Source organism: Adiantum capillus-veneris, chromosome 5 (assembly GCF_014529385.1).
Source record: "Adiantum capillus-veneris isolate H3 chromosome 5, ASM1452938v2, whole genome shotgun sequence".
NCBI classification, from domain to species: domain Eukaryota; kingdom Viridiplantae; phylum Streptophyta; class Polypodiopsida; order Polypodiales; family Pteridaceae; genus Adiantum; species Adiantum capillus-veneris.
The window spans coordinates 172,459,449-172,483,341 of record NC_140935.1 but is presented as its reverse complement, the minus strand read 5'-3'; the positions used below and the strand labels follow the sequence as shown (position 1 = coordinate 172,483,341).

Sequence of the window (23,893 nt, the reverse complement as noted above, 5' to 3'; positions counted from 1 at the left end):
ATCTATATTCAAACTTCCATACGTATGTGTTTGCTTGGACAACACATAAAGACTATGGTGAAGGCACAACTTCCGTTCCTTATAATTTTTGGGGACACACAATGCCAACTCTCTACCATACATTTTTATGGCACTTTTGTGTGACGTGTACTATATATTCTGCGTTTTCACTGTATGCCTCATTACATGAAGAAGTGTTTAACTATTCACATTGTTTATATGTAGCTTAATGCAAATAATGTTCCCTACCTTGCACACTCATACAAAGCCCATGCACAATTACCAGGTTAGTAGTGCACTTCCACTGTTAGAGTTCGTCAATGCTTTCTTTAATTTTAAATTCACTAAGGCCTCCTTTAGTTTAGTCTAGCTACATGTTTTACTCACTAGTAGATACTCAATGTCCATCAAATCAACATACATATATGTTTAATAAATACACGTGCATTTCATTCTTTTACAATTTGGTAATGCATCTTATATGTTGCATTAGTCACATGCTTACTTGTTTACTTTAGTACTTGCTTGATGTCAATTTACATATGTCCTATGCTAGGTCTGTAGGTTTTAACTTGCTCATTGGTTGTTATAATGTCTTAATTTTCATGTCTATCAAATCGTATCTCATTTTTTGTTAAACTATCAATCTCTCTACACTACAATCCATTATCGATACGCATAATGTTCCCGCTAACATTCTATAGCACCACCTACCAAGCAAGAATAGTTGAAAATACAAAAGGAGAGAATTTCAACGTCGTAGGAAACTATCTCAAAAGAGAATTGCTAGTCCACATGTAGAATTCGTTGTTCTTTGTGTGTGTGTATGTGTGTGTGTGTGTGTGTGTGTGTGGTTGTTCTATCATAAGTAATAAGACATAATTGAACTTTTTACATTCAAAAAACAGCTGGCTTTAGAAAAGAGGAACTTATAAGTACAAAAACAACTCAGCCTTAGAATTATCTTTGTACAATGTTTGTGAAAATGAAGCTTCATTCCAGTATACAAATAGCAGAAGAACTTTCCTTGCAGTAGGTGTATATGTAACTTGTGACCAACAACTTGCCAAAGCCAAAAAAATCTTTTCCAAGATAAGATAGAGTCCTTACCTGCATCCATCCAAACAAAAAAACACTTCAATTAGCTTTGGATGTGTTTTACATGTATCAATGGACTATACCAGTTGTTATCCATGTCCATCTTACAAACTATTTTTAAAAACTTTACAAGCTTTAGTCCAAAGTATTTATTTTCTTAACAAATATTTTCTCTTATTTCTCAAAGTTCCTTAGTAAGAGAGTATCATTTTGATTAGAAGGTCATCACTCCTAATCCAAGTGTCAGAATCCCCCCTTTATGAAAGCTACATCAAAAAGTTTTATTTATAGTTTAAAAAATATATCAAGCTCGTTTGAACTTGCTACTAAGTTAGGTACCTATCATAGTGCATGGTCTCCAAATCCACCCTCACTTTGTACGTTTACCATATACTGAACATAATTCATCCAAGTATCAAGGGGTACCTGCTAAAAACCATGCCTTATTCCGAATCTATGTAGTTTTCCATGGAAAAAGGACATTATGTTTCAAAGTACTAGCATCATAGCAATAACCAAAGCTATAACTGGAGTGACAACTGGCTTAGTGAATGAAAAAACAATACCATTCATCCTAACCATACCAAAGTATAGGCCAAGAGTTGCCATAGTGTGCTTCCGAGTACTATGCTGCAATACCATATATACTCTCCGTCCAACATGGACCATCAAATTTCAGAGCGAAAACTATATGCAGACCCACAATATCAAAAACTAGCATCATTTACAGAAATGCCCCCTTTCCTCTTTTCTATTTTATAAAACCTGCAACGAAATATGTCTAGGCCAAGAATTGCCATAGTGTGCACCCAGGTACCATATTCTAATGATGTGTGTGAAAAAAATAGAGTACAATAGGACATAAAAACATCACCATCCGCCCAATCCAACCAGTGCGCAGTAAACATCTTTCAAATCATGTAAGTATCCATAGCCCTCCAATAATCAAGCTTCTCAAAGAGAGGCGACAGTGATAGGTAAACCGAGCAATATATTGATGTTTTCCAAGCTACCAAGGTGAGTTCGCCATTCAATCAGCAGAGTAATGCCAATTTTAGTACAACAACAATAAAATAGTTTCCAAAAAGCCAATGTAGACGTAGAGTGGCTATAAAAAAAACTAGAGGCTATGAATGGTAACTTTCGGTATTACACACCCCCTTATTTTACCAATAAAACAGTAACCCAAAAAACCAGTGGGAGGAAAAATTCATGTTGCAATGCCATATATACTCATAGTCCAACAGGGACCATCACCAGGTTCAGAGCGAAAACTATATGCAGACCAAAATACCAAAAACTATCATCATTACAAAAATTATCCCTTTCCTCCTTTCTATTTTTTTAAAACCTGCAACGAAATATGTCTATGCAGAGTGGCAAACCTGAGTTATTGTTGTAGCAAGCTCCATACTTTAGTGTAAAAAAGACACACGATCTTTAACAGAACACCAAACAATGCTAATTGAGGGGCAAAGGTGCGTCCTCACCTCTTTATATAGGGGACGGTGGGCCATCAATCCTTTGTGATAAGCACAATCGGTATGAGTGGAGCAACTCTTCCTTGGAGACAACGAGGCCGCCCATGTTACAGGGGAGGTAACCCTAACGCCTTCAGGACATACTATGTAGCAAGGGAGGTAACCTTAGAGCCTTCACGACCAGTATTGCCATAGGGTAGTAATCTACTCAAAAGAAAACCACATATTTCCAATGTAATGGACGGGCCAAGTCCCATGGTGAGGTCTTTAATAAAGTGAGGCCTTTTAAATGTAATAATAAGCTAGGGGCTTTTCTAGTAATTCAGTGTGTGTGTGTGTGTGTGTGGAGATTGATGAGATCCGCCAACTACCGATGATAGATCTCCTGTGATTTAGATCTTTTGAGGATTGTTCACCCTACTCACCTTGTACCACATACCCACATTGTGTCATTATCGCCCTCATTCACTACTCTCACCCGGCTCGTATCATACACAATTCCAATTTAGTACCTTATCTTTTTATTTTCGGTACTCAGACATTCTATCAGATTCACCGCATTATAACTTTTTGATCTCATATGTCATTATGGCCTTTTGAAGACACTAATATAACATTTCATTTCGTTTCTCTCTCGTGTGTAGGACCCTCTCCCTTTCTCTACTGAATACCAAATGCCTTTTAAGGCGCAAGCTAATAAGATGACAAGGGGTGTCAATTAAGTACACCAGCAACAGCAAGTAAGAATGGAAGGCGGAGCAGCAGAAGAAAGATGCGAGAGGGAGAGCGCAGGTGTGAAGTTGCGGGAGGGTGGGGAGGAGGGGTGTGGAGAGGAGGCGGATGCAGGGGTAGGAGGACAATAAAGAGGAATCTTCGGTAGTAATGATCATTTCTACTAGGTAGGTACCATAGAGCCCACACAAGAGGCACTATCAAAACTCTGAAACTAGTAAATTTTGAAGCCCCACTTGAGGAGATATGTCCCCAACACTATCAAAGGCTTGTTTTAACAAAGCCAAAAATAGTTTCACTCCCTCCCTCTCCAAGGGCTACTCTCCAAGTGGCATAAAATGTGATGAGAGGAAGCAACCCACACAGACACCACATCAGCGAAACCAAAGAGCTTTCAGTCCGCCACCGTCAGAGAGAGAGAGAGAGAGAGAAGAAGAGAGTTTTAATGTCGTAGGAAACTATGAAAGAGAGACTCTCAAAATACCTACTCATTCAATCTGTTAACATTAAATACTGAAAAGTATGAATTGTATGCAAGACATACTCATGCCTGCAAATTCATGACAATGACGGTGTTTGTAGACCCTTCGCATTCCTAGCAAGTCCGAACAAACACAGACCCATGAAGCTTTCAACATCCACAACCTGCCAAGCAGCCATTGCTGTAATTAATAGCGCTACAAGGAAGCCTTGGCATCTGTTAGGCAGTGCAAGTTGCTATACCTGCTATTTTGTAACCTACCAAACAAACTTGTTGGTCATTATGTGTCTTTACTGCCCCTCTGATGCAATATAAATTCCTCTCTTTTCCACTCTGTTTTCTCGCACATTCTTTCGGGCAAATAATGGGCTTTGGTTGATTGCCCGCTACTTGTTTGTATTGAAGGTATCATAAAATACAGGTAAACTTTGGATGACCTATTAATCATCTTTTTCAATCACCACTTTGTTTGCATTGCACGAGTGTCAAAAATCAAAGCAGCACAAGCCATGTGCCACCAGGAGGAACCTTAACGTGCATAAAGTGGTGGCTCTTCCTCAGGGACCTGCCCAAAAAAAGAAAAAAGAGCCTTTTCTTAAACGCCCTCAACCACTGTAGAATATCTATTCGGCTCTGCTGTTTGTCATTATTGCACTAACAACATACCTCACCAAGGTCCCAATTGGCCTTCAACCATACATCAGCTTTGGTATCTTCATTCTGCTGTGAAAATGGTGCTGCAGGCCTACTTGACGAGAAAGAACTACAAACATTGAGGTACTTTCAGAACGGTGAATGGTACCCATGTAGAAAAGAACAAACAAAGAAAGGTACTCAATAGCTGAATTCTTGCAGTTGCACTTACGTATAATTTGTATGACTTGTCAGTCCTGCGACCATCTGAGTCATTGGATTCTCTGTACCTTTCACCCCCAGGTTTTGCTGATTAAGCGGTACTACGCTATCTGACATTTCAGTCTCCTTTGCAGCTTGAAATGGATTGCCTTCCCAAAACAGATTGTGAGGAGCTGAAAGAAGCCTTGAGTTGTTGATTTCAAGAGGTGCACAATAACCATACTCATTCTAATTCCCACTCTCTTGAGGGAGACATTCAAAGATAAAGTGCAGTTATTTGACGAAAGAGGAACCCCCTCACCTGGGCTTGGATTGCCAATTGGGGGATTGAAGTTGAAAGAACTTTGCCCAAATCCTGAGACTAACTGTGGACTGCTTGAAAATGCGTTCTGTGGGAACGACCCTTGCATGGATGGTCCAGGATCAGAAGTCCGAGCTCCAAATGAGAAGCCAGGAGCAGGTGGAGTCAGAGGTGAAAGTGGGTTTGAAGCTGTCACAACATTTGCTGTGCCTGAAGGTGCACCTAGACCGAATGAAAATCCACCAGATTCTTTCACATCGCCAAATCCAGAAAGTGGCCCCCTGCTCATCAGCACATTAAATGAATTGAGTAGAAGAAAAAAGACCTTTTTTTGGAGCTGATGCTAGAGTGCTTAGCAACAGCTCAGGACTCTCTAAAAGTGTTTAAATTTCCTCTATTTCAGGTAAAATCTTTGGGATGACGCATACAGGTAACAGCACTAGAGTTTTAGAGCTTCATATCTATAAATGCAAACCGCCCTCGACTATGATGTTGATTTAAACTTTCATGAGCAATCTGGACACTTTCACATTTGACGACTTACTTCTCTGAATCCTGCTTTTATAGGAAGCCTATCTGTGCTTAAGAGGTAGCGCTGGGCAGACACCAACCTAGCAATGGTGTTTGTGTCAGAAGCAGTATATCGTTAGAAAGTCTCATCAAGCATGTATCAGAAGCCTTGACAATTTTTCAGCAACCCGAAGGCACCTTATACAACTAAAAAGGAAAAGACCAGGATTGTGCTGCTAACTTGCTATTTTGTCGCAAACATTTTTTGTGTAAGGAATGCCACATCAACATCCGTAAAGATTGAATAGCTCGCTGCTGCCTTCGCACACCCCCTCCCCGCCATCACTACCTCTCCCCCCTTCAGCTCGCGCTGTCCCAGCCCCCACCCGCGCACTGCCCCCTGCGCCCGCACACCCTTTCTGCCCCAGCCCGCCCCCTCCTCCACATCTCCCTGCTCGCGCTCGCTACCCCAGCCGGCCCCCTCCTCCACTTCTCCCTGCCCCTGCGCCGGCCCGCCCCCTGCCCTCAGCCCACCCCCTCACTCCCAAGCTTCCATTCTCTTGTAGACCTCCACCTGCTTGTAGGCTGTTTTCTTTCAGCCTCCTGGTAATCACCTCGACGCTAACGCTCTCTCTTTACTCCTTCGACTTGCTCTTTTGCCAAAAGAGCAAGCGACCTTGATAGCCGAGGTGAAACACTTGCAAGCCACCTCGGCTATCTACAAGATCATTGGTACTCGATCCAGCCGAGGCGAGGTTCGGGATTTACTTCACGCCCGACTCCTCTCTGATGTGGGCAAGATCACCAATGTCCAAATTCTCGGGAGAGGGTATTACCAGATAGAGTTCGAGTCTCCAGAGATGACGGCCAAGGTGATATTGATAACCCCGCTCGGCATTCGAGCAGCTCGAGCTTACTTCAAACGATGGAATCATGGTTGAGGAGGCCGACTTGCCTATTTTGGTCTGCTTCCAAGGCCAGAAGAGAGAGTATCTCCCTTTACTTCCCAAGATTGGTTCCATGTTCGGGACGGTTCTGGAGTCACCGCGCACTGTAGCTTCCGTTGTGGCCAAGGCCGCAGGTTTGCCTACTGTGCGGGTTCTTGTTCGCGACACACGCTCCTCCTAAAGGTGATATTGTTGCCTCGGGTGAGTGGAGGTTGGATCAGACAGAGTGTGAAGTATTCAGGTCTCCCAAACCAGTGTTTCATTTGCAGACAGATGGGCCACTTAGTGAAGGCCTGTCCTCGCAAGAGATCTCATTCACAGCGCCTACGCAGCCTCCCAAGGTTGAGCACGCCCAACAGAAAGATACCCAGGACACACAAGTTGGTACCTCGACAGAGGCCAGCGATCAGCTAGCTGATGGTTGGCAGCAGGTGTCTGGCCGTTGCCGACAGGGACGGACTCGCCACACTGCTCCCCTTGGTGGCCGACCTCCTACAACTCAACAGCATCGGGTTCAAACACGGAACCATTTTGACCCCCTTCAGCAGGACCCCCCTGAGGAGGCTCCCTCACCTCAGTTCCACCGCCCCTCTCCCCCCCCCTCCCCTTCCACCCTCGGACGCCTCCATTCCGCCTCCCCCTCCTCCACCCTCAACCCCACCTCCCAGGCCTCCTCTCTCCCCGGTGGGGCCCTCAGCTTCATCTCCCGACCCATCCCACACTACTCCTTAGACGCAGGGGAATGGACACACATCTGCAGCGAGCCGATCTCTTGGTGGTGCTTCTGCTACGAATCGCATGGCTCGTGAGGGACAGCCCCATCTGAGGCCGCCACTTTTGGTTCAGGCCTCTCCTTTTGCAGCAGTCCCTCGGGGGTTGACCAACTTTGACATTCGCAAACGATGGGACTTCTTCGATTACAGCTTGACACGCTTCCTAGGCGATTCTTCTCCCGACCTAAACGATGCTTGCTTTCGAGTCCACCTCCTCTTTCTAGCAGCCCGAGGCCATGAGGTTCTGGATCCAGCGGTAGGCTTCTCCTTTCCGCTGTGCGGCAGGGATCCTATAGAGTGGGCCCTGCACACAGTTCTTGGCTGGCTCCAGGTCTAGGCCACTGAGTTCTCATACCACACAGGGCACCTAGGGGTGACAGATCTGGTTCAGACACTCTGGCCTTTAGCCAAGTTTAGTGTGACGCCGCCGAATGCAGCAGGTTGCAGGCACATTGTTTCATTTGTTTGCTGACACTCAATGCCTCCCTTGCTATGTATGTGTACATGAGGATTCTTGGACAGAGGATGTAGCCCTACACGCTGCACGCTCGGCCTGGGCCTAGATAGGACAGTCACTTCTAACGCGCTTGTCTAGAGGTCGTTCGGATGCAGATTACTCCCCATCCAAACCGGCCTCAAAGATAGCGAGGTCGGCTGTTGTGGCAGCATCTGTTTTTTCTCATTGATTCCATGAGGATCGTCTCATGGAATGTGCAGGGAGGAGGGCCCCAGTTTCAGTTGTCAGAGGGGTCAGTTGCGTCAGGAGCTTCAGCGATGCCTTGTGGGTAGTGAGATTGATATTCTTATGCTACAAGAGCATCATCCGTGTGAGAGCCGCATTAGACGATGTCGTCAGATTTTGTGTGGTCGCTCTGAGACGTTTTGGTCAGTTGCATTTGGACTTGGAGGTATCCAGGGAGGGGTGTGTATGACTATTGTGGATTCTTGGCATGTGGCAGAGGTACTCTTGTGCCAGGAAGAGCTCAGTGGATTACTATGCAGGTTCAGGGGTGCCTCATGGGTTTCCTGAACATATATGCACCCAATGTGGCAAGTGCACGAGCAGAGTTTTGGTCTCATGTTGTTGAGTCTTTACCGCATGCAGAGCAGTGGTGTGTTGGGGGGGGGCCTTCAACATGCTGGAGGACCCCTCTAACAGGATTGGAGGTGGCCATGCTACAGTGTACGGGGCTGAGTTGGCAACTTGGGAGCGACTATGTATGACTACGAGGGTTTCTAATGTTTGGCAGCACTCAGGTTTTGTGAGACCCCTAGACAGCCTCTCTTTCTCACCCTTCGATTGCAGGGTAGGAGGAGTGAATCTATCTCACATAGATCGCTTCTACGCCAGCGACTACATTTGTGACATGGGGGGATTTGTTTGCATCCTGGCAGGGACTACTTTTTCCGACCACGCGCCAGTTATTCTCACTGTGACAGACAGACAGAGGAGGGGCGGTGCGATGCTACGCATCCTCGAGAGGATCTTGCTGGATCTAGAGCTTAGAGAGCAAGTGGAGGCACTTTGGACAGAGAGTCTGGACATGCAGGACACCCCTGCTAAGAGTGACCTCTGGACTGGCCGAGCTTAGTCGCTTCTTCCTTCAGGGGTCTGCAGCTCGCTTCGCTGCAACCAAGGAGGGGGAGAATCATCTTCGACAAGGCATTGTTTCCTTACAGAAGATGCAGGAGAGCAGCATCTAGACAGCCCCTGGTTGGAGGAGTAGATGCAGTAGGCTAGGCACGACTTGACTAGCATTGAGAAGCGGCGTCACGAGTTTGCCTTCCATCGACGGGCATCTCAGTGGACCCAGGTGGGTGACAGAGTAACTGGGGAGTTTTTTGAGACAGTGGGGACACACCATGCGCACACCAGTGTTAGTCAGCTGAGGAGACCTAACGGATCAATTGCTTCAGAGCCTGAGGAGATGCGTGCAGACTTTTACCGCGATCTGTTGTCAGTTGAGCCTCAGTCAAAGTGCCAGGATGCATGCCGAGCGCAGGTTTGGGCACAGATGCCTTGCCTTGTTACCGAGGAGATGCGACAGAGACTTGAGCTTCCCCTCCAGCTAGAGGAGCTCCATGAGGCCCTCGGAGCACTCCCCCAAGGTAGCTAGCTGTCCACGGGAGGATGGTTTGACTCCCAGCTTCTTCTTGGGGTGGTCAGACTTGCTTGGTTTAGATCTTTGCAACGCATTCCCGTATGTTTTGCACACTGGCGAGATGCCTGACAGCATGAGTGAGGGCTTGATCCACCTGATTCCCAAGGAGGGCGGCTCCTTGGATGAGATTCGACAGTGGCGACCCATTACCATCCTCAACTCATCCTACAAAATTCTAGCAAAGGCTCTGAGCTTGAGGATTCAGCCACTACATGGGACCCAGACAGGTTTTGTCAAGGAGCGTAGTATCCTTGACAACATCTTCACTTTTTGGGAGGCATTTGCCCTCGCGCGTCTCCGAAGAGAGGATTTGGTGATATTCCTCGATTTTGAAAAGGCCTACGACAGAGTTGACCGGGACTTCCTGGAGGGCACTCTTCGCAGGATGGGTTTCACATTTGCTTGGATCAGAGGTGTGTCAGCTCTCTACAGGCGTGCGCACAGTTAGGTGCTCTTGGAAGAGGGAAGAGGGGAGTGCTTCTTGCTCACGCGTTCGATCAGACAGGGTTGCCCTTTTGCCCCCTTCCTCTTTCTGTTCTATGCTGAGGCGATGAGCAAATTTTTGACTTCTCAGTATGCCTCATGCAGGAGGCCCTTGGAGCCCTTCCATCAAGTGGATCTTTACAGAGATGCGCAAAGTTGGTCTGAGCAGGAGACTAGAGGATCGATTTACTGCGAGCTTGCTTCGCTCTTGGGAGCAGCTACGGAGTGGCCTGAAGCAGCACCAGCCCACTTGCACCAAGAAGCGCTTGAGACAGCCCCTTGTTTGAAACCCCATGGTTAGCACTCAGAGAGGCCACTTGGTTGGTAGTAGGCCTCATGTTTCTTGGGGTCCCATGGCAGAGGGCATAGCTACCCCGAATGGAATATTGGACGGGGAACGCGGAACGGCAACATGCATGAAATGCCATTCCCTGTTTCGGATACTCACGTCTGAAGCACGAAACGCGGTTCCGGAATAGGAAATTGGGATGCGAACGGGGAACAGAGATCTGAAAATGACCTAAACGGAGCACTCTAGGCGACTGGCTTCACTTTTCAGGTTTGCCAGAGGAGATACAAAGCACTCAGCTACGGGGCATGAGAGGGGTACAGAGCATGTGCCAGGACATTACAAAGGCTCTACCAGCTAAGTGGCTCACCCCTCTAGAAACAGCAGCTCCCAGATGGATGGGGGCCTTCACGCGCCTGGAGGTCATCATCGGAGTTCGTGCTTGCTCGGAGTCAGTACCCCCCATCTTCTTCGAGATCCAGGGAGAGGGCCGAATTCACAGAGTCTCAGTAGAGGCTCCACAGGTTGTAGAGTATTGTTTTCAGAGGATACGAGTAGTGGGCACCCAGCAGACCTTGAGACAGGCCACTTGAGGCTTTGGGCTTGGGAGAGCTGCCCTTTGGCACGAGTGCAGTGGGACCCTGGAGAGTGGTTTTGGAGAGACCCCTTCTCTTCAGCCGACCACCCTGGTATCCCTTTCTTTCAATACACTATTCGAGGCGAGTCACTTTGTTCTAGACTCTAGTTGCTAGTTGCACACAAAGCTACAACAGTGGGGAGCTCACTAGTACATAGTGGCCTCTCGGCAGCCTGTGCAGCTTGCGACCATCCTTTGGAGAGTCAGCCTCACTGTATGTGGGACTGCCCCATGGCACAGCAGGTTTGGCTTCAGGTTCTTTGGCTGATGCCAGCTCTTTCCACAGCACGACAGTACACTTGGGGTGTTGCTGCCTGGTCCACCCTCACGGGCCTGGCACTACAGTTTGAGCTACAGGGTGATAGTGATCCAGGGGGGTCGACCTACACTTCAGCTTGCTACAGAGCTTACCCCCAGGAGTGGTGCAGTGAGAGAGAGGTGTGTTGAGAGCTCGTCTGTGGCCTGACACTCTGGTTCATTTGGCGGGCCCGTTGCTTCCGCATCTTCGAGGCTCGCCCTGTCCCACCGGCAGAGACTTTTCGTGACTTTTGGCTGGAGTTGATCCATACTCTCAAGGGTCAGTTCAAGAGACTTCAAGGCAGCTCCGACCACATGCAGGAGTGCAAAGAGGCTTTCCTGCGACTCTGGCGCCCACGGCCCTTCTTCACCATGGTCCAGGGTGTACCCAGATGGAACTACCATCCAACTGTGTGGCTCTTCCCTCTTCCCATCTCGTGATTTAGGCCCCATTGTACATATTTTGTTTTCTCACTGGGAAAGTCTCCCCTTGTTTTTAATGTAGCCCTCTCTTGTAGAGGTGGTTGTAGCCCTATGGGCATTTTTAGTAACTAATGGAAGGATCTTTTTCTCACACCAAAAAAACTTGCTATTTTGTCACCATAAATGTGGAAAATGAAATGTCTTCTCAATAATATCTCCTTGTATATAGATTTCTCTTTGTACTAATACATGGAAAGAGACTCTAAATCAATCACGTTAATGTCATGATTGCTGCATTAGCATGTGCATCATTCCTTTTAAAAATGGTAGAAAAAATTCTGAGGTTTGAAAAGAGAGCATGTAATATTGAATGATATGGCCTTTCGCAATATTGAAGGATCTGGGCAAATGTAACAGTTAATGCCAGGTTCACATTGGCTGATGAATGTTGAAAACCTAATAATGTTGGGCCGTAAATAGTGTTTGAGACAAATAATACTGAATCCTCAAAATTCCTTTTCCAAAAATGTGGCACCCCGTTGAGATAACTTTTCCTATCTTCATCAAGACGTTATTTACACGAAATTTGTCATTTGAACCAGCTAAGATCAAGAAAAACAACACTCTAGTTCTTTCAAATTTACTTATGATAAGCTGCCTTGAAAACTCAAAAGGACATACGTGGAACCTGCAAGAGAATTTGATGTTGGGAAAGGTGAGGAAGAGAAAACTGGTGTGATTGTTGCAAATGACATCTTTGAAGCCTCTTGCTGCAATGGACTGTTTGTGAATGAGCCACTGCTGCCAGACGATGCTGGACCTGAATAAGGATTGTTGAGAAGAAAGCCAAATTCTTTCTTTTTTGCATTGAACATATTTCTTTCATTTTGCACCTGGAAAGGAACACAGGGTAAATTTCATGTATACAGAACTGTAGTTTTGTTAGAGTCTGCTGAACCTCGAAGCTGCAATAAACCCAGTATAAAACCCATAATGACATGTAGAAAGTAAAGTTGGGTTGAGTTTACAAATGTAGCCAAAACGAAAAAGTTCCTGCTGTTATAACAAGAGCTCAACTTGTTCTAGAGCCAGACCAGCCCACAATTTCAAAACAACCTTAATCACACAAAAATAAAAAAGAAGTCAAGGACAAGTTATAGCACTGTGGCCCAACCTTACTCCCTCACTCACAAAGGGGACCAAGCGTTCACCATATGTTCCATAAACGGGCAAACAAGAATGGGTCGTAGTACTGTGCGAGCATGTCTTCTTTCTGAAGTGTTGCTCTTTTCTCTTTAGAGTCCTGATACTCTATGTGTAACCCCTACTATGTTTGATTGAAACCCTAGGGCCAAGCTACTTGTCAGTACATAAATTACCAATGTTCCCTTACTTGGAGTGGGGTTTTTCCCACTGATGCTTTTTCTTTTGGCTACTTGTCAGTACATAAATCACCAATGTTCCCTTACTTGGAGTGGGAATTTTTCCCACTGACGCTTTTTCCTTTGGCTGTACATAATCATTTTAAGATGCCTTTTCTTTTTTCATCGTGTTTTTGGGTTCACTGCTAATCAGAAGAGTGTCTAGGCTACACACTTTCTTCATTTAGAGTCAAAGCACAGTCTGAGAAGGTCACCTATGCACCGAGAGCTGTCTACAGAAAATTCTTAAAACGCTCCTACTATGCAATGGATATGTGATGGAGCTGACAAGGGTGATTCAAGGCCATCGATTCTCTCTATGCAAGAGTGCTCACTCCTCCACAAGTCCTATCTTTCACTTCCTCTCTCTCCCATAATTTTAATTTGCAGTTGTTACTGAGTTTGCAGAACCACGTAGTCTTCACCACCATTTTAGTGGTATCAGAGCTTCGCTTCTCCTTGAACAATACAAGACAATACAATTTTCATTGTATGCCATGATAGCAACCTGTCATGTGCACATGGGGTTGATGTGCCACGTGGACATGCTTCTACAACTAAGAGCCAAACCGTAGGGAATTTTGTGCTGGCGCCTTTGTGAGCCTGTTTGCAGGCATGCTTGTTCATCGTCCGGGCACATCTATAAAGCTGAAAAGTGGCTCAAGGACGCAAAGAAAGGAAAAGATAAGCTGCCTAAACCCACACCAACATACACTATCAATATGACAATTGAGGAGGAGCAAAAGAGAAAGACTAGAGCCCTTCATGTGCGTGTTATAAGTCTCAAAGGCACTTGAAGAAATGCAGGAGCTCTTGAAACGCATGGGTATTTTTGAACCCACACACACAGGTGCTTGGAGAGTTGGCAAGAAGGGAAGTGATGAGAAAGGAAGTCCCAAGGAAATAGCCCTCATTATACGATTCCCTACGTTGGAAGCTAGGAAGGAATTCTTGAAGAAGAGACCAAAACTCAACCAAACTGGAATATTTTTGGGTGATGACCTCACTCTAACACAGGTAGTACACATGCAAGAGCTGACGCCAGAGATCAAGGCGGCAAGGGAGAAAGGGAAAATTGCTTTCTACAGAGGAGGGAGAGTAGTGGTGTTGGAAAAACGCACCGCATGACGGTGCGAGACCTATGGGACCAACCTTAAAATGGCAGTATGGAATTGTAATGGATCAATGAAGCTAGATGTAGACACATTTGAGGATAGCTTTAAGGTAAGAGACAATATTTTTTAATCTGAAACACATCAAACTCCTTGCGGCACATTACCTAGAGTGACGGGATAGCATTGGGAGACTACTTGTAGGCAAGATGTGACATCGACGCATAGAAGACGGGGGTTAGGAGGTGTGGCAGTCCTATTCAGGGAGAGCTTCAATCCCTCATTCGTATTGTTCGGAAATGCCAGATCGGGCCAGTCTCAAACATCTTTCTACAATACCTCAGAAGAAATGTTGAGAGAATTAGATGTCAATGATATGGGATTGCCAGGTGTTCGCGGGATGAAGAGCACACTGGATATGGGGGATATCTCACAGATTTTGAGACTGTACATGGAGTGGCCATCTTGAATGGCCTCCAGAGATTTCCAACGTCTAGTGGGTTCACTCGTTTTCCTCATAGACATAGGGCTAGCACAGTGGATTATGTTTTGGCTTAGCCCAGTTTCACCCTCTATTCAGGACTTTACAGTCGAGCCCATGCCTATTGGGGTAGCAGTAGATCATTCTTCTGGGAGACTTTAATGCCAGATCGGGCCAGTCTCAGACATCTTTCTACGATACCTCAGAAGAAATGTTGAGAGAATTAGATGTGAGTGATATGGGATTGGCCAGTTGTTCGCAGGATGAAGAGCACACTTGATATGGGGGATACCTCACAGGTTTAGGGACTGCACATGGAGTGGCCATCTTGAATGGCCTCCAGAGATTTCCAACGTCTAGTGGGTTCACTTGTTTTCCTCATTGACATAGGGCTAGCACAGTAAATTATGTTTTGGCTTAGCCCAGCTTCATACCCTCTATTCAGGACTTTATAGTCGAGCCCGTGCCTATTGGGGTAGCCGTAGATCATGCCCTCCTCACATTTACCGTCTCATTCTAGTTCAACACAGCTCGACTGGCACAGACATCTACGCATGCCCGATACACTTTTACTTCGGAGACTGACTTTGTCTACATAGATGGTATCTAAAGACGCTTATGCACAGAGGATCCGGGGAGACCTCTAGGGGAGCTCACTCATATATTGACAGAGACACTACATGATGCGGCAGCAAAGGCATACCCACACACTGAGCCAAGGCAACGACGACGTTCTGGGAGCATACCCTAGAATAGCTGGTATGATGAGGAGTGCAGAGAGACCAAAGTCCGACTTTAGAGGGAGGTACTTCTAGGAGTCATTAATGATTACTCTCAGGCAATCACGGATTGCTTCTCTGCATTTGGTACGAAGGAAGAAGAGGGCATTTCTAGATTGACTAGAGCAGGATTTATATCATTTGTTTTTGAGCCACGATTCATGCTAAGCATGGCGACTCTTCCATGAACACTCTCCCCCACCACTCATCACTTTTACGGAGGTATGGGGTCAGTATGCATCATCTCTCTACATAGTCTTGAGGAAGCCACCTCTTCCAGATCCGCCAAAGCCATGCCCACACACATGTGCTTTCTTTACCACCGAGATGGTAAAGAAAGCCATTGACAGGATGAAGACCAGGAGAGCATATGATCGCGTTGGCCTAGCAGCAGAGCATTTTCTACATGCCAAAGATCTGCTTGCAGAGCTTCTAGCAATGATGTTCAATCATGCCATGTGCGAGGGCCTACCTGATACTTGGAATTTGTCTACTATCGTAGATATCTTCAAGTCAGGGGACCCGCTGAAATTTGTGGCTTTCTTGATAACGCATCAGCCACAACATTCTTCTTGCCTTCAACAAGCAGAATCTGAAAGTGGAACGTAGAGAGAATGTTTGCCCATTGCATATGCTTTTCAGATAACTTTGAGTGCGTCAAGAAGTATCGTAAGGTTTGATGATCTTAGACAGCAAAATCAGCACCTACCAGGTAGTGCTTCCAACTAAAAAGCGCATGAATCACACCAGTAACTCTTTCTCATAGATTTGCATAGTCTTCTCTGGCCCTTGCAAGATTCTGCTTTCATAAGCTACTCCCCACCATCTTGCATTAACACTGCCCCAATACTATTGCCACACGCATCACACTGGACCACGAATGACTTCCTGAGGTCTGGTAAGACAATTATTGGATCTGAAGTTATCTTTTCCTTAAAGAGATTAAAAGCTGAAATCTCTTTTTGTGTCCACTTGAACGTGACCTCTTTCTTTTGTAGAGCATAAAGGGGTGAAGCAATCTCGGCAAAGTTCCTTATAAACCTTCCGTAGTAAGAGCATAAGCCCAAGAACAACGGACATTGTGCACAGTCTTCAAATCTGGTCATGTCTTAATAACTGCTTCAACCTTGGCGGGATCAATTCGGACACCATCCTTTGACACTAAGTGGCCAAGAAAGTGGATCTCCTCCAAGAAGAATTCACTTTTCTTAGGATTGACAAGCAATCTGTGACTACGTAGCTCTTCAAACACGATGGTCAGGTGACGCCTATGCTCCTCTTCATTCTTTGAATAGACTATCATGTCATCAAAGAATGTCCCGACAAACTTTTGATGTGGATGGAAGATCCGATCCATCATCCTATTGAACATAGCAGGAGCATTTGTAAGACCGAACGGCATCTAAGAACTCATACAGACCAAATGTTGTCCTAAACGCAGTCTTATGCACATCCTCTGGCCTGATACAAATTTGATGTTTTCCACTCATAAGGTATATCCGGCTGAAATTGCAACACCCTCTAGTCAGTCAAGAATATCATCAATCCTTGTAATAGGAAACCTGTTCTTAATAGTATTCTTATTCAATGCACGGTAATCAATACACATGCACCAAGAGCCATCCTTCTTCTGCACTAGAAACACTAGGAAGCAAAAGGGTGAAGAACTAGGTTGAACCAGCCCTTTTTCTAACAGCTCCTCTACTTGGCCCATAATCTCTTTCTGTTGAGCCGCACTAACCCTGTAGGGAGGCCTATTTGGTGGGCTACAACCTGGCACCAAATCTATTGCATGATCCTCAAGCCTCTTCGGCGGCAATAATGAATCAAAAAAACAGTCACTAAACTCTCGCAAAAATGCTGACCTTTCTTTTATCTAACACAGATAAATTTGATTGACAATTATCTGAAACATCACGTGCAAAAATCAAGTAAGCAGAAAGATGATTCTTAATTACAGAAGTGATAGCCGAAGCAAACACAACAGGGACAGACTCCCCTTTAAGCTTTACATCAAGGATGTGACTTTTGCCCCTATGCTGAAGGGTGATCTTCTTGTTGAAGACATCTCGCACTCCATGTATACGGAACATCCACCGGATTCCCAACAACGCATCGCACCCTTCCAGTGGCATGATATAAAATTCCTCTATATCCACATATGACTGAATATGCAGACACAGCTTTCCAATGATAGGTGTAGCACACTGAGTGGCCAGGACATGCCAACCCTGCCTCTGCTGTGTACCCCATCTCTTTAGCTTTGATGTCCAACTTGATGGCCAACTCTGGTGAGATAAAGTTTGCTTTAGCACCTCGATCAAAGAATATAAGTGTTGTCCGGTCTCTGACTTTACCCCACGTTGTGCATAATTCACTGGCATCTGAGTTTGGCCTATCACCCACCATATCTGGCACTAACCCGGCCATGGGTTTGGGCTTCTTCCCTTTTCTGTCCTCTTTGTCCTCTGAGTCAGCTGGCCTCCTCCTCTGTGGACAATCTGCAGCAAAATGGTCAAGCTGCTCGCATATAAAGCATTTGTTCTAAGCCATTAAAGCGTTCTTCTCTTCGAATGACTTGCACACAAAAGGCTTCCTTTTCTTTTTCTTAGCCTATCCTTCAGACGTCTCAGCTGAGTCCTTGGCTTTCCCAATCTTTTCTAACCCTTGGGACGCTTCAGGAGTCACTTTCACAACTGGCTTCTGTGCTGAATTTTTCTTTTGCTGACCCCCTTTCACATTGCCCTGAAACCCATTGTCCTCTCCCTTCAACAAGGCATGACCAGTATTGTCAACTTCCATAAGCTAAGTGAGGGTAGCAACTCTGTTCTTTGTACAGTAGTCTCGAAGCCCTTTAGGCAGCCCACAACAATAATTATCAATCTGTTCTATCCAGTGGCACAAACCTGTACGAGGTAACCGAAAGCAACGCTTAACAAAACCTTCGATTGAACTCATGTAGGCTCTTGCAAGTAGTCGCAGTAAGGTGGTGTCAATCCGTCATGACATCGGCTTCAAATTCATTGACAGCCACGCAGATGCGAACATTTGCTTGAAGTATAACCATGTGGCGGGTGCCTATCCTTGCATCAACAGTGCCGTCCACCATGTAAGCGCATTGCCTTTCAAGAGAGTGGTAGCTTTCTTGACCTTGGAGGCTTTTGTAGATTCACCCTTGCATAAGTTGTATCAAACTACTAGAGGAAAGTAAGAGCCTTTGTCTTATCCTCAAAGCCGCTGAAAGTATCACACTTCACGGTTGCACCACCTTCTTTGTATGCTTTTGGCTTTTCCAATGCTCCCAAATTATCATAGGGAAGCGTTTGCAACATGAGCACTGTAATAGGGATCATCGGCGCCCCTTGGCCATTGACATTGTGAGTCACTGGTGCCATATGTGTCTGCTAGTCGAAAAACCAGCCATGCAAAAATTGCCCTATGACACCCCAAACTGGCCCTGATTGCATTGAAACCCTTGTTGCATGCCAATACTACCATACATGGGGTTTGGCATCATGCCTTGCATACCCCCAAAGACTATTCCTGGCACATATTGCTGATTTCTAGGCGCATAACCAGCCATAATCTGAAACACAGATACACCCCCCAAATACCCAGGAAGTACCGTGGGTGGTGGAAAAACCTCTTGCATAGACTCGAAACTCTTTCCCTGTCCATTTAATGCAACATTTGGACTTTGAAAGGTGGCTGGCTGAACTGGTAAAGCCTGTGGAATAGGCGTCCTAACCACCTTTTCGTGGACAGAAGGAGTTTGTCTTGGAGCCCCAACTGACTCCGCAACATGCGAGTGCTCTATCACAAACTGATGACGTGGCAATGCCCACACACAGATACGCATGCTGACGTGACAGCCAGTACATACGCCCGGGTAATGCGCTGACTGAATGCTGACGTGGCAGCCCGGATTTTGCGCGGGAAATTACATATGCTGTACGGATTTCCGCAAATTACGCTGGCTGATTTTTATTAGCACCTTTTGGGAACTTTGCTTTTGAGTTAAAAGATTTTGGGGCTTTGCTTTTGGGCATCCCTTGTACCATTAAGAAGTGGGTTGGGCACTCATTACTCAGAGCATCTGGACGCAAAGTCTGAGAGTGAGCGCCTGCCGACTCTCTTGTACTTTGAACACCGATTAGTATAAAAAGAAACACCGAAAGGGGCGCCAATCTTTGGAGCCAATACCTCTTGGCATGGAACTATGCCAGGCCGTGTCGTCTTTGTGGACTGGTTTGAAGTGAATCTCTGTTGTGTCGCGGTAGAATCTTGACTTGGGGTGTCCAAGTTTGTTATAGTGGTATCAGAGCGCAGCCGATTTCTCTCCTACCGGGAAATCCGATCCTTTTCTTGCGGCACATATGGATTCCAACAAGAATCAGTCAACTTCTTCTGCATCTGCTAATGCGGGAGGAGATCACGAAGAAAGTTTACACGATCAAACAGAGGAAGAGTAAGGGCCACCTCAGCCTACTCAGTACGATCATGAAGAGATGGAACGTTGACAGCAGGTTGACGAGTGCACAAAGCAGATGATTAAAATTGCGAAGGATCCGAAATTTGCAATTTTTTTGTCTCAACAACCCATCGCACAAGTGCACACCCAGTGGCAAAAAGCCACAGAACCACCCATCAAACAGGCAATTAAGAAACCTCCTTCTCTGAGGATGTTTATAGAGCAAGGATTACAAGAGGTGGTTCAGACACAGATCAGTCGGCTTTTGGCCGCAAACAACAAATCCAAAAAGCAAGAGAAAAGGCATAAGAAAGGGACTGACTTCCCAGGTTATTTGGGTCGTCAATCTTCTTTTGCATCGGCAAGAAAGCAGAACAAGCGTGTACGATTTGAAGGACTACCCAGTTCTTCTTCTTCTTCTTATTCTTCTGACAGTTCTTCTAGCTCTTCTGACTCGAGCGAGGAAGATAGAAAAGGCAAAAAGCGAAGCAAAAAGCAAAGCCAAAAACAAAGCTTCGGAAAGGGCAAGAAAAAGGCAAAGAAGCCTAGATTTCGCCCAGTTTCTGACAGTTCTACAGAGGAGTCATCCTCAGACAGTTCGGACTCCGACGACCACATGTTTTATGCAAAGAAGAAGCATTTTTACAGAGCCAACCAATATGACTTTCTCGAAGACAAAAGCCTTAAAGTAAAAGAATTCAAAGAAGGTGGACAGTCGATTAAATTTGAATCCTTTTCTGGGTTCCGAGATGCTCCAAGGGCTTTGGCCTTCATTCAGCAGTTTGACATAGCTTTCTCTAGAGGGCATTACTCAGAGCACTCCAAGATTAGGAAAGCTGCATCTTTCTTTAAGGGAAATGCTCGAACATGGTGGTCCACTCTTCTTCTGATAAAGGAAGCTCCAGTTAAATGGTTGAAATTCAAAAGGCTCTTTATTTCTTCTTGGCTGACTAGAGAGTACGAATGAGATATACGAACCGCTTGGAATCATCTTCGGATGGCCAAGGAAGATTCTCTGGACGCTTATTGTGAGAGATTTTGGAACTCTTTTCTACCAACCTCTTCATTTAAGAAGGTCTCGTTTAAGGAACAGATTGAGCGGTTTTGTTGCGGACTCCCTACAGAGATCCGAAACTACTGCCTGGAACAAAAGTCTAATTTCTATTCAAGAATTGATGGGTCATGTGAAACGGGGTTTTGCGATACATTCGGGAAATTTGACTTACCCCACTGATGAGATCTTGACTCAAAGAACCCAACCGACTTCTAACAATGAAAGTAGAAAGAGAGAGAGTTCCCAAGAAAAGAAAGACAAGGATACACGACCCCAGCTCACTCTTCAAGAGAGAGGGCCAATTACATCAAAGAAGGGAAGTGTTTTGGATGTGGAGAACATGGGCACGTCTCCGCTAAGTGCCCCAAAAAGGCACAGCAAGAACAACATGAAGACAGGCCAGAGAGTTTGAGAGCAGCAGAAGAACGTGGCAGAAAAGGCAAGATGAAAGCAGGACTCGTTCCAGATTGCATGGGTACAAACCCAAGCACGATTGATGAATGTACAGAACTTTGCCAAGCTTGGGGCAAAGTGAAAGATCGAGAAGCCCTGATTTTCTTTGATGGAGGAGCCAAGGCCAACTTCATTTCACCCAAATTGGCGGCGCGGCTCGAGATTACACCCGATCCGATGGGACCACCAGCAGAGGCAGTTCTAGCGGCACCCGAACGGTACATAGCCATTACACCTGTCATTGGCAAACTTCGGTTGCATTGTCGGGGGTATTTGGGGCACGAGGACTTTTACATAATGCCCTTGGAAGGTTGTGACGTCCTCCTTGGAGTCCCTTGGTACCATAAGAACAACGCCATGGTCGATTATCGGGCGTAGAAAGCGACATTGACAAATGAAAAGGGCCGAAAAATTGTACTTGATAAAAACTGAAGGCGAGTCTATCCCTATTGTATAGGCTTCGACCGTTTCCAAATTAATGAAATACAGTCTGTTTGTTTACTCAATCTACTCGAAAGAGTTAAATGATGAACACAGAACGAATATGTATGAACTTGATAAAGAACGCCAAGATTTTCTCCACACTCATGCCGATTGCTTTTCTGAGGGCCTGGAAGGCGAGTTGCCACCATCTCGTTCTAAGGATCACACTATTGATCTGATACCTAGAAGCACACCACCGAACCGCCCACCTTACCGTGTTAGCCAAGCCCAGAATGAAGAGATTATGAACGAAGCGAAAGACCTTCTCGAAAAGGGTCTTATACAACCAAGTACTTCACCCTACAGCTCTCCGGTGTTGTTGGTTTTTAAAGAAAGACGGATCTTGGAGCATGTGCATTGATTATAGAGCTCTCAATAAAATCAACATCAAGAACAGATTCCTGGTTCCAAGGATCGATGATATTCTTGACCTACTACAGGGATCCTCTTGTGTCAGCAGGATTGATTTGAAAAGAGGATATCATCATATCAGAATTGCATCGCGAGATGTCTACAAGACAGCTTCTTGGACGAGTTTCAGTTTATATGAATTTTTGGTGATGCCTTTTGGCCTTACCGATGCTCCAACGACTTTCAACCGAATGATGAATAGGATTTTCAGAGAGTACAGATCTTTTGTCGGCACTTTCTTTGATGACATTATAGTCTTCTCCAAGGATGAGGCAGAACATAGACACCATCTGCTTCAGGTCTTTCACGCATTGCGAGATCACAAGTTAGATATCAATGCCAAGAAGAGTGAGTTTTTCTTGCCAGAGATACACCTTTTGGGACACATCGTCTCAGCACAGCAGGAGTACAGATGGACCCGGCCAAGATTGACACTATACGTGATTGGCCCGACTTGAAGAATGTTCATGAAGTTAGAAGCTTCTTGGGCTTATGTTCTTACTACTAGCGGTTCATTCGAAAGTGCAGAGGTCGCTTCCCCTTTGCACATTCTGACAAAGAAAAGAGTCCCTTTCTCGTGGGGACCCACAGAGGTGACTGCCTTTCACACATTGAAAGAGAAATTGACTACGGGACCGATATTGACTTTGTCGGATTTGCAAAATTCATTCGAAGTATATTGTGATGCTTGTGGTCGTAGTCTCAGTGCGGTCTTAATGCAAGAAGGCCATGTCATTGCCTATGAGAGCCGATTGTTTTCAAGGCCGGAATTAACAGCACAGATTTATGAGAAAGAGCTTTTGGCGGTTATCCATGCTCTTACTCAATGGCCGCATTACCTACTCGGAGCTTATTTTACGGTCTTCACTAATCATCAAAGTTTACGCTACTTCTTGTCACAAAAGCACCTTTCGGAAAAGAAGATGCGGTGGGCTAACAACTTGTCACAGTTTTACTTCCAGATTGTCCATGTTCAAGGACAGAAGAACTTGGTGGCAGATGCTTTGTCCCGGAAGCCGTTAGTCTTGGCTATTTCTGTGATTCATCATAGAAGCTTCGAGGACATGGTTGATCAGTACGCCACAGATCCAGATTTTTCTAATGTATTCACTCGAATACAAAATGGGGAGGTAGTAGCGGGATATTCCATACGGGATGGCTACTTGATGAAGAAAACGACGTTGTGCGTTACACAGCCGTTGAGGGAAAAGGTTCTAACTGAATGCCGTTGTCCACCTTTTACGGGTCACCGCAGCATTGACACCACCTTAAAAGGTGTGGAGCGTTGCTTGTATTGACCAAGACTCAAGAAGGATGTGGACGACTTTGTACGCAATTGCTTGGTATCCCAGAAGGTCAAGCTTGAGAGCATACGGCACAGGGATTGTTACAGCCTTTACCCATTCCCACCTGCCTTGGGAAATTATTGCTATGGATTTCATTTTTGATCTCCCGAAGACACAGAGTGGGCATGATGGCATTTGGACTGTCATCGACACATTTAGCAAGCAAGCTTACTTCATTCCAATGAAGAAAACAATCAAGCCTGATCATTTAGCAAGACTGTCCATTTCGCAGATTTTTAGATTACATGGCATGCCTGAGACAATAGTCTCTCATAGAGATACCTAATTTACCAGTTTGTTTTGGAAAGATTTGGGAGAACATTGGCACACGGTGTCACCAGGAGGTGTACTTTTCCTGACACCTTCCGTAAATAAGTATTAGATATATTTATTTTATTTTTACTTGTTTGTCC

General features: G+C 45.5%; 1 protein-coding gene across 7 annotated transcripts in view; it reads right to left on the bottom strand.

Moving 5' to 3' along the window:
* Window positions 1–913: 913 nt before the first annotated feature.
* The window catches only part of LOC147458564 (zinc finger CCCH domain-containing protein 46-like), a 67,920-nt gene continuing 44,940 nt past the window's right edge, over window positions 914–23,893 (bottom strand). The window contains exons 6-12 of one of the 7 annotated variants that reach the window (XR_015188247.1): window positions 12,151–12,362; window positions 4,949–5,229; window positions 4,658–4,820; window positions 4,459–4,555; window positions 4,035–4,357; window positions 3,856–3,956; window positions 914–1,110 (exon numbers count right to left, since the gene is read on the bottom strand). Coding sequence is in view for 2 of the 7 variants with exons in the window: in XM_086513220.1 (XP_086369346.1) it covers window positions 4,322–4,357; window positions 4,459–4,555; window positions 4,658–4,820; window positions 4,949–5,229; window positions 12,151–12,362 (789 nt within the window). In the remaining 5 variants the exon portion in view is untranslated. Of the gene's footprint in view, window positions 1,111–3,791; window positions 4,358–4,458; window positions 4,556–4,657; window positions 4,821–4,948; window positions 5,230–12,150; window positions 12,363–23,893 lie in introns of those variants that run through there. The other 6 variants (XR_015188248.1, XR_015188244.1, XR_015188245.1 and 3 more) reach the window with 6 other exon arrangements.